At 38.1% G+C, this 19,204-nt stretch overlaps 1 protein-coding gene across 6 annotated transcripts in view; it reads right to left on the bottom strand.

The window, feature by feature from the left end:
- The window catches only part of LPIN2 (lipin 2), an 81,028-nt gene that overhangs the window by 4,174 nt on the left and 57,650 nt on the right, over positions 1–19,204 (bottom strand). For all 6 annotated transcript variants that reach the window (XM_077900173.1, XM_077900171.1, XM_077900174.1 and 3 more), the window contains 14 exons: positions 16,791–16,898; positions 15,999–16,125; positions 14,817–15,162; positions 11,848–11,947; positions 8,738–8,925; positions 6,850–6,943; positions 6,372–6,441; positions 5,308–5,397; positions 4,469–4,551; positions 3,278–3,422; positions 2,162–2,310; positions 1,539–1,625; positions 559–711; positions 49–163 (listed from right to left, as the gene is read on the bottom strand). In XM_077900173.1, coding sequence (XP_077756299.1) covers positions 49–163; positions 559–711; positions 1,539–1,625; positions 2,162–2,310; positions 3,278–3,422; positions 4,469–4,551; positions 5,308–5,397; positions 6,372–6,441; positions 6,850–6,943; positions 8,738–8,925; positions 11,848–11,947; positions 14,817–15,162; positions 15,999–16,125; positions 16,791–16,898 — 1,855 coding nt within the window. The remainder of the gene's footprint in view (positions 1–48; positions 164–558; positions 712–1,538; positions 1,626–2,161; positions 2,311–3,277; positions 3,423–4,468; positions 4,552–5,307; positions 5,398–6,371; positions 6,442–6,849; positions 6,944–8,737; positions 8,926–11,847; positions 11,948–14,816; positions 15,163–15,998; positions 16,126–16,790; positions 16,899–19,204) is intronic.

Here is a 19,204-nt window from a genome sequence, read left to right as displayed (position 1 = left end):
TCTGAATTTTTCCCTCATCAGAATGTGAAGTTCAGAGGAGACACTTACATTTGGACGGTTTCCAAAGGCAGCATAAAAGGGCTGCTTAGATGGGGCAAACAGATTCTTGATATCGTTTAGACACTCAATTTTGAACTTCTCTGGCTTCTTTTCTATCACTTCCCTAAGGGGGAAAAAAATACAAATACAATGAGCAAATAGAAATGGCAGCTTTCCCTGGTGTGCGATCCTGAAAAGATGTCAGTCCTCACAATCATTTAAAAAAACCTTTTCTAACTGGTATCTCTCTCTCTCCTTCTGTGCCAGTTAAGACAGACTAAGATTCCGAGTGTAGGGGTTTAGGGATAGAGAAAGCTTGACAGTTCGACTTTTTTGGATGGTGTCTGACACAGACTGGGTGAGCTCAGGGTTATAGTGCCCTGGGGGAGCCAAGAACCAAGAGATGCAGAAGCTCAGAATCAGATACAAACCCTTACAGTGAGCTTGACCTTTCACCTCCCCATTCAGGCCCCTCCCCCCCGGGGAGTGGACATACAAGTGTGCATGCAGGAGAGGTACCTGTGGAAGGCAGAGAACAGGCTGCTGGGGGACAACATGAGAGGGCCCCGAGGCAAGATGGTACCCTTGTCATTGACCCAGTGCAGGTAACCACGGGTCATGTCAGCCATGCCAATGGCACGTGCGGAGCAGTATAGGAACTTGTAGCCATTCCTGAAACACAACATGTCCTGTTTAGAAGCATCCTTTCGTCAAAGAAAAAAAAAAAAAAAGCACTATTCTTTTAAGAGATCCAAATACAGTTCTTTTCATTTATTGTGAAAATCAAATTCTTGAATTTAATAAGGAAAGCAGTTAAGATTACAAAGATATCATGGAAAACACCACAGGGAAGCAGGGAGGTATATACAACCAGGCATTTGCTAAATTCGTAAGTATTGATGTATCTTTAGCATCTAGTCCACAAAAGTCAAGTCACAGAACAAAAATCTTGGACTACCTTTAAACTATCTGCCATAAAGGAAAGTTGCAAAGGATCTTATTTATAAAGACAATTTGTAAAATGCAAACCATTCTGTAAAAAAAGGAACAAAATCATCCCTGGAGAACAGATACACAATTTTCCTATTATGGGCATTCTCATCTAATGGTAAGACACTGAATTTTCCAATCAACTTAACTCATATGTATCATGGTCCACAAAAGCCACAGCACTGTCTTCCTGTTGTCCCAACAGAGAGGACCACATGGACAAAATGTCTCCCCCATGCATGCATGTATTACCTACTCAATGAAATAGGTTTTTAAAAAACCCAATTAATAAAACCAAAATGAAAACTGGCTCTCCTGTTAAGTTAAAGCTAAGCCCCTAAAGGATAACTAGAACTGTAGAAGCACGTGGTGCCTCCAACTCATAACGCTGTGAGGTGGAAAGGAGACGGGTGAGACGTGTAACACGGCAACTGCTTCATGAATGGTGGCTGGCACTTTTCTTTGTGAGGCTACTCAAGCACATGGGACATGTGGGACAAGGCACCTACTCGTTGATGGAGTGGTAGAGCTTTGCTATACCCTGATGAGTCCAGTCTTTACCCAGCTGTGGAAGAATCTGGCCCAAAGCATCAGATCTGAGAGGGGAGAAATAAGAAAAAGTATCAGGAATGAAGCACATAGAGCCTAGTTCAATACCAGCTGCTAAAAACCATAGGATAGCAGCAGGGTTGGGGGAACGATCTAATCTACAAGGGCAACTTTGTTATGGCTTATGCAACAGTGCAGCAGTTCCCTGCAAACCCACCCTCCGAGGAACTTCAAAAAGTAGAAGCCAGATGTTCCTTTTCAGAGATAATTTATAACCACACATCTTCTTTTCTTCCTCCCTAATTGCAACATCTTCTTACTTTAAATTTTTTAATGCTGGAACTTGGGGACCACATAACTGAATCTTTCCAAAAGTTACCCTCAATCCTAATTTGTATGGCTCCACTCATCTTCTCTAACCACAGAATGGCCCTGTACATGACCATGTGTGATCTCAGCATGTGAGTCTCAGTGTGTATAGTTTACAAACCTTCCTGACACGGAGGGATCCCTCACCCTCAACCCTCACTGCAACGGGGTCCCTCACCTCACCCATGGCCGTCTACCACAGGCTCGTGCTTACTTGGTTATTGTCCCATCAATATCAGAAATGATGATCTTGTCATTCCAGTTCCACAGGTAAATGGTCCCTGCACAGCGGCAGGTACCTTGATACTGGGTTGTAATACTAAACACGACATCATTTGGGCCATCTTGGAGCTTCAGTTTTGCCTTTTATTAAAAGTAAAAGAATAAGAAAATCATAGAGCAATGATTTTGAAAATTAACGGTATGTCATTTTGATGAAATTACATAAAACAGATAAAAGTCAGTTTCCAATAGTCATTGAGAGATTGCTAAGATATAATGTTAAGTGAAAAAGGACCCTAATCTCTAAAGTATGTACGTGTGTGTACGTGTGTGTGTGTGTGTGTGTGTGTGTGTGTGTGGAGGGGGATATATAAAGAATGGAAAGAAATACATAATCAGATTATTGTAATAAAATAAAATCAGCTAAAGACATACAGCCATACAGCTTGCAAGAGAGTCTGAATATTTACAAAATCCCCACCAGTGTTTCAGGGCCTCAGCTCAAGGCAGGATGGTTTCTGTTATGCTGGCACACAGCCAGCCAGTGCTGCACATACAGCTTGCTCACAAGAAGCTGAGGGAGCCATTGCCTGAATGATGTTCTCGAATTCTAAGAGATTTTTTCTGGTTCCACCTAAAAAACCCAATGTCTCTGGCTCTTCCTCCAACCAGACTGCCCTAGGGGCAAGACCATCTCAAACTGAAAACAGAGGAAGATGAGTGACAAATAAACAGGAAAGAGGAAACTGGATCTAAATAAGAAAATGTCATTTTTCTCTGTTATAGATCCTAAAAGACAGTATATGGCTCAGAAATGGGCTGGCTGTGTAAGAGTCATCTAGGAAACAGGTTAAAATATAGATCCCTTGGTTCATTCTGAGAGACTGAAGTGGAAATCTAGGGTGGAGAAAGAAGCCATGTCCCAGGTTCCCCAGGTGGTCCCCAGTGGTGGGAGATGCCGTCCTACTTTATGTGAGTGTTTATACAATCACACACACCATGTCTTGCGTGCAGGGCTTGGGATAGTGTGGACAGAAGAGGAAGCATGTCCAATTAAACAGTTACTAAAACAAGCTGACTGGATCCACATGTATCACACACGACTCACAATCTGGTCCGAAGAGAGTCGAAGAGACTTCTTATATGAGGTTGTGCTGCCATGGCTTGGGGGCTCTGTGGGAACAGGGTCCACTTTGATGGACTCTTCGAGCTCCTGTGACCCCTCATCACTGGATGAGTCATCCTCAGTCAGCCTATTCAAGAGCAATCCAGTTACTCAAGAGGCAGCAGACCGTTTTTACTGAGAAGAGCTTTTCATGTAGGATCAAGACAAGATCCCACATCCATTCTAGGGATGGGAAAAGTTCTTGTTTCCTGAGTACTCCTATCGTGAAGTGAGAAGGACACCTTCCTCCTCACTCTCGTGATTAACCCTGCAGTTACAGTCTGACCATGACCAACTATTTTCTGCTAAGACCAGTAAATGCTCTTAAGTCTACTGACTCCTGCTAAAAAAGATACATATGTTTCAAAAAATGCAAACTGCAGAAAATATAATGGCTTACACTGATTTTTAAAACTAAAAAGAAAGATTTGATCTTTCTTTAAAAAAAGAGAGTAGAGAGCAAGGAAATGAATGCTCAGGCTTAGACCAACTGCTGAATTACAGAGTTAGAACAGGAGAAAGAATCTGGCTGGAGAAGTCCAAGAACAGCAGGAAGGATGGGGTACATGGTGGCACCTCCTTTCAGGGTTAGCCAAAACAAATATCCAGAGGGGTGCTACTCCTTCTAAGAAATGAAATGGACCCACACCAATTTTTGATTTTTTAAAAAAATTTGAAATAATCTCTATACCCAATGGGGGACTGGAACTCATGACCCTGAGATCAAGAGTCACATGCTCTGAGCCAGCCAGGCACCCTCTGAAATTCTTTTCCATCTCCCTGTGCGCCTGACAGGACACCAGAGACAGCACATCTCAAGACTCCTTAAGATCTCCTTCCCACAGGCCTCCATTTCACAGGCATCTGATTCCACAGCTCCAGGATGGGAGCAAGGCATTGAAAAAGCAGTGATGGGTACCTTCAGTCCTCTCAGCTGATTATTATTTTTAAGAAAAGCAGAAGTTATCATCTGCTAATGGAGAGGCACCAACATGCCGTTTACTGTCATGGTTGTCCGTAAGACATTTTTGACTAAAAATTAAACAAAACTGTCAAAATCAATTTGAATACAATGGCTAAAAAGCAGAGGTAGCCCAAGTACTGTGAGCCCAGAGGAAGGACAGGGCACCCCACCTGCCACTGGCTGGCTCCTTTGCGCTCGATGGCAGATCACTGGTTGGTGGCACCTCGGATTTCCCTTCCTTGGCCTCTGGCAGCTAAAACAAGATAATAATGGCAATGTACAATTTTTCCCTCCCAACGACTGACAGGTAAAAATTTATCAGCAGCCCTTTCTAGGAATGGGTAAAATGGTTTTCTGAATCCACAACTTAAAAATGCTTAAGCAGATTTTCTCTACTTTGAGCCAAAGGATAGAAATCAGAGACAGAGGTCATGTGCTGCTATGCAAAAAGCTGTCACTGCAAAGTCACAAGTAAAAATTTTAAAAGGGCACCATTTCAAGTCACAGAATAGAATACAACCAGCCCACACTGATTAGGTCTTTGCAGGGGCATCTATAGTACAGAACAGACGTCACTGAGGTCACTGCCACCAGGGTCTCCTGCTTGGCAGGAGGACAAGTTCTCGCTTCTATCTGGAAGGTAATGCAGTAAGCAAAGCAGAAAGAGCACAGGCTTTGGAGCTTGATTCATGGCCAAACCCCAGCTCCACCCCTCAGCAGTTACGTGTCCTTGGTCAGGCTACATTACCTCTCTGTGCCCATTACTTTGGTGGAAAGTGGGAGCTCAAACATCTATACTGTTAGACTGCAGCAAAGAGAGGCAAATAAAGCATCTAGCACGGTTCCTACACATCTAACTGTTCAAAATGGTGACCATTATTATTGCAGGAGAGTATTCTATAGCCCAAATTCACTTTCCTGTGCTTGGCAAAAAGGTTTTTTGAACAAATTAAAGATTCACTTCTTTTCAGTCTACAGAAAAAAATTACCCCTCCTCCAGGTCAGTTACCTGTTTGGTCATGCTCTCTCTCTTACGCCAAAACCACCAGCGACCAGATTTCTTTGGCATCTTATCTTTGACCCAGGACTCAACTGTGGCCTGGAAACAATTGACTTGGGTCAGTCTAGCCATTTGTCACAAAGCACCCAACTACTTTCCACCAGCAGTCTGCAGGATGCTGCCTCATTATGGAATGTGAGCAGCATTCTCCCCACCTCCCAAACTCCTCAGAGTCTGTAACACCTCTGAAAGGTAGGCAGTCCTCTTTTGTAGTAGCATAGCTTTGTGGCAGTTCTGTGGTAAGAGACCAGGTGGTCTGGCTATTTAGGAGCAGGGGGCTGGCAGGTCAGCTGATCTCATTTCTTTATCCTTGGAAAACATTTTCTCTGAGAGACTCCTAACTCTGGGAAACGAACAAGGGGTGGTAGAAAGGGAGGTGGGCAGCGGATGGGGAGACTGGGTGACAGGCACTGAGGGGGCCACTTGATGGAATGAGCACTGGGTGTTATGCTATATTTTGGCAAATCGAACTCCAATAAAAAAAATATACAAAAAAAAAAAAAAAACCCAAAACCAAAACAGAAAAGAAACATGTTCTTATGAGTTATGAGGACCAATTAGGCTCACAGACAGATTTGGAACAAACCTTCAGATTCTACATAACACGCTTATTGGCCACAACTTGACCCAATCACCCTGATGTCATACTTCTGGTGGCCACATCAACATCTTCTTGCTGCTGCTTTCCATATTAATGAGATGAAATTTTTTTTTTGTTCATTCTGTACTTAACTAACAATGAAAAAAATCTCAACTTTTATACCTAGTCAAAAACCAATATAAATATCTAATAAAAATGACAAAGACAATGGCAGCCCAGCAAATTTCCTAGATTTTGGGTGTGAGATAATTTGAGTGGGCATGTAGAACTCTTTGGATCATCTAGAATATTAAATTAATTTTAAACCAAACTCTGAATAGTACCCAGTTTAGAAATGTGCACATATGGATGTTTCTAAATATCGTATGCTGTAATATTTTTAAAAAGGAAAACAAATCGTGGATCATCTCACCTTCGGCAGACTCTTCTGGAATACTTGCAAGCTAAGGATCATGGGAGCAGCCAAAGCCCAGTTATAATAACTGTGTGAAATAAAAATTGGGCAAAACCGTTACACGAAGAAGGGAGGGAGTAGAGAAAGGGGTAGAAAGGAAGGGAGAAAGAAAAGAGGATGAACATAGAAAAACATAAAATTCCTAATTCTTCTCAATGAAGCAATGTTCAACTAAATTTTTTTTGTCACATGAATGACCTTTGCTTCAAGCCAAACTTCTCTAAGCAGACAAGCAGTAAAACATCTAAGAATAACATTTCATTGCTTCATTGAAAAATAAGGCTGAGGTTTCTCTTTCACTTCAAAGTCACTGCCCACTAGTTCATTTATAGGAGATGGCACATTTGATAGCAAGAAAATGATAAGAGTTAAAAACACCACTTTGAAAAAAAACTCTCCAAGAGTATTTAGCAATTATAAAAACAAGAGTATTTACCGGTTATATATCCGTATTACAAGGTTAGGATTATCTATGAGTCCAGGGTTTTCTGCAAATTCATGATAAGTAATGATATGCTCCATGAATTTTTCTGCAATGTAAAATAACAACGATCCTTTGGTTAGAGATTACATAAATTCCTAAATGGGATTATAATACTCTACGTTGAAGGAACTATATATAGAATAAAATGAGTCCTTTAAAAAACAAAACTTTTTTATATTCATCAAAAGCAAAATATACTTTTTTAAATCCAGGATAAGAAAGAACACTTCCTTTTTCTATCATCCTTCCCCTATTCCACCACTCCTCCTGCAGTTAAAAAAAAAAAAAAAGAAACAAAGAAAAAAAGAAAGAAGAAAAACAACCACTCAAAACCACAACAACGAAAAAACACAAGAGGGATATAGCAGAGACTTTTAGGAAAATAGATTACAGATGTGGAGGGGGGTGGAGGAAGACACAAAGACACACATGTGCACATTCTCTGGAACTAATGAAAACGGCAGCTTCATCCTTAACACAAACTTAACTGGCAGGCAACCGCCTAACTAGGGAATATTTATGGGGATCTCACAGCTTTAAGTGCATGCTACATTAGAAAAATAATCAAAACATTTTACTATTGCTTGGAGGAAAAAAACTAATAAACACATACCAGAATTTGGTTTAGGGTCTGTCAAGAAATAAATTCCAAGTTCTTGAGAAATGAATGAGGATTCTGCATGAATTTGTATGCTCAGTTTCTAAACCTGCACTCTAGAAGATGCAGGTTAACAGAGATTTCGTCACCAGGATTGTTCCTCCTGGCAAGATGTATATTAATCACTTTTACTTGCCATCTGCCTCCTCCAATAATAAATTCTACCTAAGTTACCCAGATTTTTTAAGTATAAATTTTATAGTTTATATTATTGTGTATTTTCCATTCCACTTCCCACATATATAGAGTTTTTAAAGTGAAGGTTTATGAGGATTAAGAGCTATCTGGCCACAGTAGACTCTGGATTTCTTACAAATAATAAAACACATAGAATAAAGAGATGGAGAAGAAAGAGGCCTAATGAGCACCCTGTGACCTTTAAAAAAGAGCAAAGATTAAGCAAAACATAACTGTAACACTCAGGGCACCCAGTCTACTCAATACAGGACTTCAGGTGCTTTGAGGGGGGAGAGAAGACAAATGATGATACTAGTCGTAGAAGGAAAATCTTTCCTTAGGGGAAAATCAATCAGGGGCCATCAGCCAAACTGAGAAAATATTAAGAAGAATTTAGGTTACAAAGGAAGGTAAAACCAGAAAGGCCAAGAACTTGGGAAGACACACGAGTGCTCAACCTACCTCAGAGTCATCTGAATTGGCTCCACTAAGCTTCTTCCTTTCTCTGGAACAACTGTACTTTCCGAGGCCAAGTCTCAAGACTGAGACAGAAAGTAACCCCTTCTACTTTTTGACAGAAAGACTATTTCCTCAACCGACAATTTTCCACAACTTCAGGCTTTACTCTCATGTCTCAGGCCCAGTGCTTTCTAAGAGGCTGCTGGGCCACAGTCCACACATGTGAACATCAAAGACAAGAAAATGGACACAGTGTGATCTGACCCTGGCCACTCTGTAAACAGGGCAGCCTGAGCATTCTCCGTCTTCAAGTGACATGAGCATCTTCAAGACATTCTTACTCACCCAAGCCATTTATATGTAAGGTCACTCCATAGGAGGTACCTTAAATGAGGGACTAAAGGTCTGACATTAGGGAGATACCTGTTACCTGCACAAGGTCATTAAAGAATTTAATACCCTGAAGTGGCTAATCAGCAGGTTTTCTATCAAGTGATGACCAGATTGCTTTCTCCAGTGAAGACATGGCATGACTACCCAACGTACCTTTGGAAATTTCTCCGTTTTCACTGAGACCCCCACAAAGGGAGAGGGTGACATCAGGCAAGTCCATAGCAGAATCTGAGAGGCACTCGGTGCCACTATCTGCAGCCGCACTTCCCACAGACTGTGGGGACTGGGAGCCAGAGAGCGTGTCAGACTCGGGCCACTGCCGGGAGCCAGGGTCCGATTCACTGTGGGCAGGGGATGGGGAGAAAAGGATTTGACTTATTTCAACTTTTTGCATTCCTACCTTACTACATGGTACTCTAGGGGCTTGGATCAAATCATATAATTCCCTTAAAAAAAGGAACAGACCAAACTACAGACAGAAACTTTTCTTAGATAAAGCTTAGAATCCGCCATTAAAAATAACCCAATAGCACTGCTGCAGAATTAACTGTGAGTATAGTAAATATGTCACATAAAAATCACCACAGGCATTCCCAGTAAGACAAACTTTTCAACTATAGCCTTTCTGATTTTAATTAAAGGAGTAAAAGAGTTATAACCATTTATTTACATCTCCATGATGAAAATGACAGAGTAATTAAGAAAAATCTGATGTTTGGAAACCTTTGATCCTAATTTCCTAGAAAAAGCTGTGGTACTATATACATCCTGTAGAAAATTACTATAGTTCAGAGTTGTCTAGGCTTTTCTAAATTCATCTGTTACTTTGCAAAGTAGAACAAAGAAATTAAGAAGGAGAAAATTCTCAGGAAGTAGACGAACCTTGAAAAGAAATATTTTGAGAAATAAACTAGAAATAAACTATTCTTACACTAGTGAGGTTCAGGACTAAAGGTTAAGTTATTCAATATTTTCATTTTTCCAGAGGGTAAAGGCACAGAAGCCGGGATTTAGAAGATGATCCTGAGGGTAACTTTGTAACAGAGCATAAACCTGAATAAAAAGGAACAAGGAAATAGTACCTTAAGTTTCTTATTCATATTTACTGCTCCACGCCCTCTGAATGGACATTTAATGTCACAGTGAGAAACTGTTCTAGAAGTTTCAAATTCTTTTATTTTATTCAAAAAAACAATATACTTAAATGTATGTGATCCAGTGAAGCTTTATGATCTTTTTTTGGGGGGGGGAGGGGAGGATTCCTCAAATTTGAGCAGTAGGTGGCAACAGAGTATGGATAGGCCATAAATAGAAAGCAGTTTCCAAAGCTATTATGCTTTGCATTTGAACCAACAAAAGATTTAGGTTTCTGGAAATTTTCTTTCTTAATAGCAATGCACACCTATACCGCGATATTGAGATTAGATCAACAAAATATTCTTTTCACTGGAAATAGTGAAAATGCCAAAGCCAATGTAAAGCAACAAAACCTGCTATGTTGGAGTCAGAGGGCAAAGCTGACCCCTGGGTAAAACACAAACAGAAAACTGTAATGTGTTTCCACTTTCTCCTGGGCCCATGGCTAGATCCCCTTGTAGTTAGGTGTGATCATATAACCGAGTTTTCAGATGTGGACTAAAGGGGCGTTCCATACCCTTCCTAAGCCTGGCTCCTGAAAACTCCCCTATGTGAGCCTTTCTTTCCCTACAGAGGCCCGAAGGGAACAGTGGAGACTCAAGATGGAAGAAAAGCTTGTGTTCTTGAATCCCTGTGTGCAAGGTGCCTCACACCAAACACCAGCACTGGAATATCATGTGAGCAAGAGATCAACTTCTATTGTGGTAAGCCACTGAAGTCCTGTGTTTTGTCAGAGCAGCTAGTGTTATCCTAACCAATGTAACCTCTAAATACATGGAGGACGCCATCTGACTCCACATGCTGCCAAATCCACTAGTGATGTGATGTATATTAAAGTTTAACTATAATTAAAAATACTGGATACTCAGTCAAGATGACATGGATCATGAAAGTTAACAAATGTTTGTAAGCATCACAACAGTTTTACTACCTTTAGTTATAAAATGTCTCAAGACATAATTTGTTCAGGAGGGAATAAACTAACTTGGTAAATATGCAATGACCCTATGCAGTAAGGTCCTGTTGCATTAGTTCCTCTCCTTTTTTAATAAAATCAATCCACTCCTCCCCTTTTCTTAAAAGGGAAACTAAGACATCAATCCTTGGAACACTAATAAATAAGGACTGGGAAATCTGAAAGTGATAATTCTAAGACAGCTACATTTTCACTTTCTCACTGGAAAAAAAAAAAAAAAAAGGAGGACTTCTAGTTCTTTCACCTTAAAAACTAACTATGACTTTATGTGAAGAAGGTATTTTAAGACAAATTTAGGGCAGAGAGGTAGGAAGGAGCTTTGAGAACCTTCCAAAAATATCTATAAAAAATTTTAAACATCATTCAATCTCCATCTTTCCATTTTAAATAAACACTTAATAGATTTTTCAATAATTTATTTAGAAGTGTTTAATTATGTGTGCCTATAGCTCAGTATATTCAAACCATACTTTCTGTGAGGAAAAAGTAAACTGTTTTTTTGTAATCACAGAATCTTCTAATGGAATTTCCCTAAGGATAGACATGAACTTTGGACAACAGTACAAATACACTATATCTGAGGTTTTAGAGTTCTTCAAAGAGGGAAAAGGAAGGAGGGTGACAAACGGTGACAGCTCTAGAGAAAAAGTGGGGCACACAGACTAGCTGGTGCCCCACATTGGTGGTGTCTCACTGGGCCCAGCCCAAGTTCAGAAAAAGCCTGGGAGCTCAGACTCACTGAAGGAGTGGAGACATTCTTTATAAATTGTTTTTGAATAAAGACATATTACCTTTAAAATACATAATAAATGAAATAATGTTAATGAATTTTCCCAAACATGTTGAGTTTATATTAATGACTGTAATTAATCTGAAGTTATAACCATTGGTGGTATAACCTTACATAGGTTTAACTAGTATACCTCTTCTCATTATATTGAGAATTTCTCCCTAAATAGGTAAATTATTAGTTTCAAATCACTATAGTCCAAACAAAACACAATTTCTGAATTCCCCAAAATCTGAAGCAATCATCCAACTTAGCTAACGCTCACCATAACCTTGCTCTTTTTTCTTAGAATGTTTTGCTTTAGAAACAGCCATTATATTTCACAGCTGTTTACCCTTCAACATGTAAGAAATACACTACCTTTTAGGGAAATAGAGCGCTGCAACTTCAGGTTCTAGAGCCTTTAGGTCATCCAGGTAAATATCATCAGGTCCCTGGTGCTGGCTTCTTTTGTGGACGCCTATTTTTATAAGAAAAACACATCAGTGGTAAAAACTTGTTATTTATAACTCTGCAAAAAAACACAAAAAGGTTTGCAAACAAAACCAACCATAATTCAAACTCCATTTTATTTTTAAAGATGTCAACTAACCATTCACTTGTGTTGGTTCTTAACCATCCACACCAATGGAAGAGAAATTCGGTGTTACGCACATAACAGTTGTACAATAAACATGTGCTAACTTATTCTTTCATTTGTTGTTACATGCATAATCCTAGTCCTAAATCATTTATATTTGATGATAAAGTTTTCTTATGGTATGAAGAAGCATGACGAAACCTGATGAAATCACTGGCACTGAGAAAGAGGCGAGTATTCTAAAACTGTGAAGGAAGGGTTGCTAGAAACAGGACAAGTCACATGGTGTCCAAGTATCACCAATAATTACTTTCTGACCACAAAAGGATAAAAATCTTTTTACAATGGAGAAATCTGGCAGACAACACTTTAAACAAATGGTTGCATTAAGAATCATGAGTAGTGGGACATTAGGAGATGCTGTATGAAATACTCAATATATCCCACAGGTAATCTTCAACTCAAAAAATAATGTTTAACCCAAATCTAATTAACCCTCCAGATTTGTACTGCCCACTATAGTCAGTCACCAGTGTCCTAATCTGAAGGGAGCTGTATAAAATGTGTTTAAAAATGTGTAAAACACATACCAGGTTTCTAAGACTTAGTATAAAAAATGTAAAGTAGTTCAATTTTTATATTGATCACATGTTAAAATAATAAATGCGGACTTACTAGCTCAGAATATATTACTAACTTAATTTCACTTATTTTTAATGTGAGAAGATTTAAAATAACATACGCAGCCACTGCATTTCTACTAGGGAGTGTTATCCTAAAGCTAACTTCCAGTTTAAGGAAATATGGAGATGTCACCTTGAAAAAAACTATCAGATACATCCAGAATGTGAGAAAGCATGCATGAGAATCGGCTGGGCTCTTGAAGAGGTCAGTATCATGGGGAAAGAGGGGGAAAGAGGTGTAGTGGTGTGTATGTATGAGAGTGAGGGAGTTTGTATGTGGGGGAGGGCTGTTCCCTAAAAAGTTAAACACAAGAACCAAATGCAATAGTAAACCTTGATGAGATCTTGGTTGGGGGAGGGGGATGCATGGACTGTTAAAAAGCCTTTCTTGGCACATTTGGGGAAATACGAATATGAATTACTTAAGATGATTATGGTCCTGTGGTTATGAAGACAACGTTCTTATTCTTTGAAGGTGTATCTTACGGTATTTAAGGGTAAATGTCATGATGCCTGCAAACTGTTTTCAAATGGTTTAGAATAAAAAGAGAGAGTGAGAGAGGAACAAAGCAAATATGCATTAACACTTTCTAGTAAAAAGCTGGGGGGAGAAAGAATCAGGCCAAATGAATGGTAGAAACTACTCAGCGTTCCTATCTCTAGTCAGTTCCTACGTTATGTGCTAAGAATAGGGGCCATTATTTTCTAGACTAAAACAAAACATTCACCCTGAAAATTGGATTTTCCTTCCTTAACAGTTCTCAGAGGAGAACACATGGGTATGGGCCTTTGGTTGCCGAAGTGCTGAGTTATGAAATAGCATGAACCAAGTTAAGCTGGATCATCAGCTGGATGTATTTGGCCACAAATACCCAAATTCTTTTATTTTAAATAAGTTCTTTTTTAAAAATTTACATTAAATTAACATATAGTGTATTATTAGTTTCAGAGGTAGAATTTAGTGATCCATCCGTTGCATATAACACCCTACGCTCATTCCACCATGTGCCCTCCTTAATGTCCATCACCCAGTTACCCTGTCATCCTACCCACCTCCCCTCCAGTAACCCTCAGTTTGTTTCCTATAGTTAAGAGTCTTTTATGGCTCACCTGTTTTTGTCTTTTTATTTTTCATTTCCTTCCCCTATGTTCATCTGTTTTGTTTCTTAAATTCCACATGTGAGTGAAATATGATATTCGCCTTTCTCTAAGTAAGTTATTTCTGAGTGACTCTGAAGGTCATTACTTCAGGTGGTTATTTATTAAGTTAGTTTGTGATTATCTAACCTTTGTGTTAAAATTTTTTAAAAAGTGAAGTAGATATTTGGCTATTATGTGATAGTAGGTATTTTTAACTTTCAGGTAAAGTTTTACTTCCCTAAAAATAGGATCCAGGGCCAGTGCTCAGACAGTGAGTATGTTCTGACTCTTACTGTACTAATAAGTGTCAACGGCCAACTTTGTATTTTTAAATAGTAAAAATGTTCTGATTTATTTAACTTGTATTCCAAAGTGAGTTGTTGAACTAAGAGTCAGACCCAATCTTTTATATGCTTCAGAAGGCAATAATGAAAGAATAGAACACATACTAGTCATTAGTGCATTTATTTATATCCCATGTTACTGAAAAAAAGAAAAAAAAGGTACTTAATTTGGTCTCACCTAATCAGATGTTTCAGGTGAAAACATTTTTCTCTCATCCATTTTTTTTTCTTTTTGAACACATAATTTTTGAGGACTCCACTTTATTGACATACTTTGTCAATAAAGTGGTTAATTTTATGCATTAACTGATTTGAACATGCTCATTAATTTTTTTTCTCAATAAATGCTTCCCAAGGATATACTGAGTAGGAGCAGTCCAGAGAGAGCAGAGAAGTAGAGTCCTCCTGCAGGGGAATGTGTAGTGCAGTGGAGAAGCCCTATTGCACAAACAATCCTAACAGTTTGTGATAGGTTCTGATCAGGGAATACAAATACAAAGGTAGCCACATATCATTTAAAACACTGAAATAATTTATCATCTAAATTTACAGTACTTGATGCCAAATCAAACAAATGATTACCTTTCTTCTTTGATGGTGAGTCTACTTTCACTGCAGGTTTTGATTCTGAGGGGGTCTCCACTAATGATGGGTTAGGAAGGTGCTCTGCATCTAACATAGATGAAATCTGAGGAGGTTCCAGGGGAGGTTCGAGAAGTTCTGCAGCAGAAGTTGCATTGCTCATCTGCTTACACAGGGCTCTGGGTTTGGGTTTCACTATGGTACAGACTGTTTCTCCCATAGAAACATCTTTTTCAACTGCATTTATGAGGTTGTCATCACTGGGAATTACCCGAAAGTGAGTATTTTCTGAGGGTGTAATCGTAGCTGTCCTAGGATGATGGTCAGATCGCTCTCTTTTGCTGACCTAAAAAAAGTTGAATTGTTTAAAAATTATAACGAATGCCTTTGAAAGTAGTTTAATCTATTTCTTAAGCTAGATGCAGGTAAATGTATTCATTTTATTTATAACAACACATCTGGTAAATACTGTGATTTTACGTGAGATAGTTCATAATTAGGAACTGGGAAAAATTAACCACATTTTGTTCAGTTATCATAATATTTACAAGAGTTCTATTTCTAACTGCTATACTATGAAGTGTTAAACACCGGAGAAGACTAAGGAACTAGGACAATTTTTGGATGCTAAGATGGAGAATATTCATTTTCAGGGGGAAAAACTTGAGTGCTATGTGAAAATTTAGCCCTGCATGGACTTATCTCAAGGCTCTGTTAAAATAGCGTTAAAAGTGGGTAGTCAAGTCTCAGTGCTTTGCTTTTACATATAAGCAAAATATGTAATGAAAAAAACAAATTTAGAGGGTCTAAATATTCTTTCTCTCAAGTAATGTATCTTTCCAATTCTTTCATTATGAGCTGGGAAAAAAGCTTTCATCATCAATTTCCTATGTAAAACTTAAGTGTGGAAATTCTAGTTTCCTTTAGGTGTCTTTTAATTTTCCTTCTTAAAATGTTAATTGACATTATTTACTAAATAGAAACACACAAAAGAACACTGGATTCTCCGTCGCAGTTACGAAAAATGTTAATTTTTATTTCCTCACATGACCACATGAGGGCACTATCATCACTTATATTCACGTTTGCTGGCTCAGAAATCCCTCCTCCCCCCTTCACTAAAGGACAGAGACATCTCATGGGTTTTTATCTAGACATATTCCACAGGCAAGTAAAGAGTACCTTGGTGGACTCTGGGAACCCTCCCCACGTCCACTCCATGTGGGACTCAGATCTGAGCAGGCTCTCGGCAGGTTTCACCTCCAACTCTGAATCACTCTTAGGACATACTGCCGCTGGGGAATAGGGGCTATAAATAAACACAGGACAAAGAAATGTGATGCCTTTAAAGTCAGGAACTTCAGTTTTGTTGAGTTGGACAGATTAAAAGAAATATGTTTGAATATTTCATCTTTATCCTGACACTATAAAGACTCTATTGAAGGGAACATCAATTATTTCTTCCATTTGAGTTCTTTAATAATAAAGACACCACCAACCAGTATCTACTGAGGACTTGCTGGGTTCGCTGTAAATACTTTATATGCATTATCCCATGGATTCTCACAAGAAATCAACGAGAAAGGCAATTTTATAGGAGATGAAATGCACAGATAGGTTAAAATAATTAGTACGTGAGAGAAACTGGATTGGGACATAGAACAAAGTCTGACTGCATGTTTCTTCACATTATCTAGTTACGGTTAATAGCTGACACTTTAATATTAGAATTTAAGAATTGTAGAAGGCCACATTCTATGCTGATTATGCAGACCTACACTGACCAACACAGTGAGGATAAGTCAGATTAAGTTTAGGAGCAAAATAATTATTCAAGAGGAAAGGTCCATATTCATGTTAAAAGTACTTATTCATTCAGTTCTCCTGTATGAGAGAAATATTACTACTACCAAATAACAGAAAAGCTATTTAATATATTTTTCCTCAAAGAAAATAAATTTTGAAAATACTTACTTGTCTAAAGGGGACCAGTCTCCATCAGATAAGGGGTAGTGATCCCCAGAATGGAAGAGCAAAGGCTCCTTATATTCATCTTCCTTTAAGGAAGCATTTGAAGATCCTCTGTGAAAGAAAAAAAACAAAGTGAGGAACAATGATATTATGTCAGCTTAAAAATATCCCCAAATCTACTGATAACATTGTCTAGATGATACAAATGAAGACAGCCAAATAAGTAATAACTAATCCTCATAAGAGGAAAATATGAAGGAGAAGGGAGATTACTGATGCCACCCATCATACACTAATGCAATCACTACTGAAGTATGGGATAAACAGGAAGAACAGAAAAGATGTGATTAAAAATTCCCTTAGGGCCCTTCAGGGTAATTGATTCAAAGGCTAGAAGGGGAAAACGAAGGCTTTATGTATATTTCATTCAATCCTTACAAATCTGAGGTAAGAATAACCTATCTTAGATATTAAATAATCAAGGATCCAGAGAAGTTTAGTAATCTACCCAAAATCAAAGAGCTAGTAAGTGGCTGAATTCAAAACAAGTAAGCCCTTGTTCTTTCACTATACTCCCCTGTATATGACAGAAAACATAAGACTATTAGCTGACGATGAGCTGTAGTTCAAAATTTCAAAAACACCCTAAAAACTTAAAACATGCAGAACTTATTTTTTCTTTTTGTTTGGGCCAAGAATTACCTGAGAACTTTATCCTTATTTAGAATCTACAAGATGTGGGGATATGAGGAAAATGATACAAAAATAAATGCTTTTAAGATCCATACAGAGACTTCAGAACAATAGGAGGATGAACTGATGCTGATAAGCTTTTAATTAATTTACCCTTTGGTTTTCTTAAATTTTCAGTTAACGTAACTAACTTGCCATATAACCTTGAAAACATCCCTCAGAAGCACCATGGGCCCCAGTTTTTCATCTTCTTTGGAAATTTATCACTTGTTCTATTTCAGAGTCTATATGAGATTTATGAAGTATATTATATGTTGGGAACTCTGAAAAGTATAAAGAAAAGTACAAATAAAAACTCTGAAAAGTATAAAGCACTATAACTTTCCAGTTCAAGAGCTTCTTATAGAAAATTCTACATTCTACCAGGACAGATATTCTATGTAAAATGAGAATATCCGTATGACTTAATTTGGTAGACTAAAAACGGAGAAATCAGTTGATTAATTTTTAATATTACCTTTCTTCCTTTGTATCATTTAATGTGCTCTGCTTTACCACTATGTCTGCTTTGTCATAGTTTTTCCATATAGCTGCATCATCTAACTTAACGTTTTCCTAATCTTCTTTCTCTCAAAAGAATTAAACTCTGACACAATACCTCATTCAAGGGAAGAAAAATATACTTGAAAAAGGCAGACATCTAGGTAAAAATACTCTATTTATTAAAAAATGAAACTCAAATGATAAAAACTGTAAAAAGGAAAGCCAGATGCTTATCAACAGTCCTCACTTGACAAATTTGAAAGCATAAGACAGCCTGACCCATCACTATTCATGTATTTGAAAGCGGTTTGAAAAGAACAATGTAAAAGTCATAAACTTAATTAAAAATATTTTATATTTTGAAACCTATTTTGCTGCAGTATAAAAGGTAAGACCAGAAGAGTTCAGCGGATTTAGTAAAATACCCAGAGAGACAGAAAGAAAGAGAGAGAGAGAGAGAGAGAGATTAGAAATTAACAACTTCAGGGAAGATATGAAATGGTCTTCTCTGGGGATAGCTTGACAAAAATAAAGCCCATTAGTTCAGACCCATTAGATGATGGAAAAGGTTGCTGATGTTGAGGTTCCCTTCAGTCCTATGACTCATTAACTAAACCAAGACTTCTAAAAACTTGCTAAGTGCTTTTCAAAATGGCATATATGCCTGAGAGCATTCGACAGTGTAGGCAGACCACAAGAGAGTAACATAAATGAAATACATGATATAAAGATAAAAGGTAGTGTAAATATTGGAATGTGAAGACAACAGTGTGAACACTGGCTATATGTCAAGATACAGGACCAATACACACATTAACGCTGAACAGCAGAGAATTTGCAGTAAACAGTTTAACACTGAGTCAAGGTTGGGGGAAGTGGGAGGTTCAGTTGCTAAAGTTCATACTAAATGTATATAATAGAGCAATTCAGCATTCACAGATGCATTTAACAAGGCTTCAAATTTAATACCATTTTATAAACCAATTATCTTTCCTATTCAAAAGCCAACAGAGGTTACATGATACAACTGTCAAAATTCACTCGACTGCATATTTAAGTTCTATGGATATTACTGCATGTAAATTAAACCTCAATTTTTTTTTAAAAGCAGCGGGGAAAATCAAAAGGAAGCTAAAATAAATGAAAGATTAAATCAATTTTCATCTATTTAATTGGTGGTA

Source organism: Canis aureus, chromosome 6, assembly GCF_053574225.1.
Source record: "Canis aureus isolate CA01 chromosome 6, VMU_Caureus_v.1.0, whole genome shotgun sequence".
NCBI lineage: Eukaryota > Metazoa > Chordata > Mammalia > Carnivora > Canidae > Canis > Canis aureus.
Note: the sequence above shows the minus strand (reverse complement) of the source record. Positions and strands in the feature narration are given on the sequence as shown.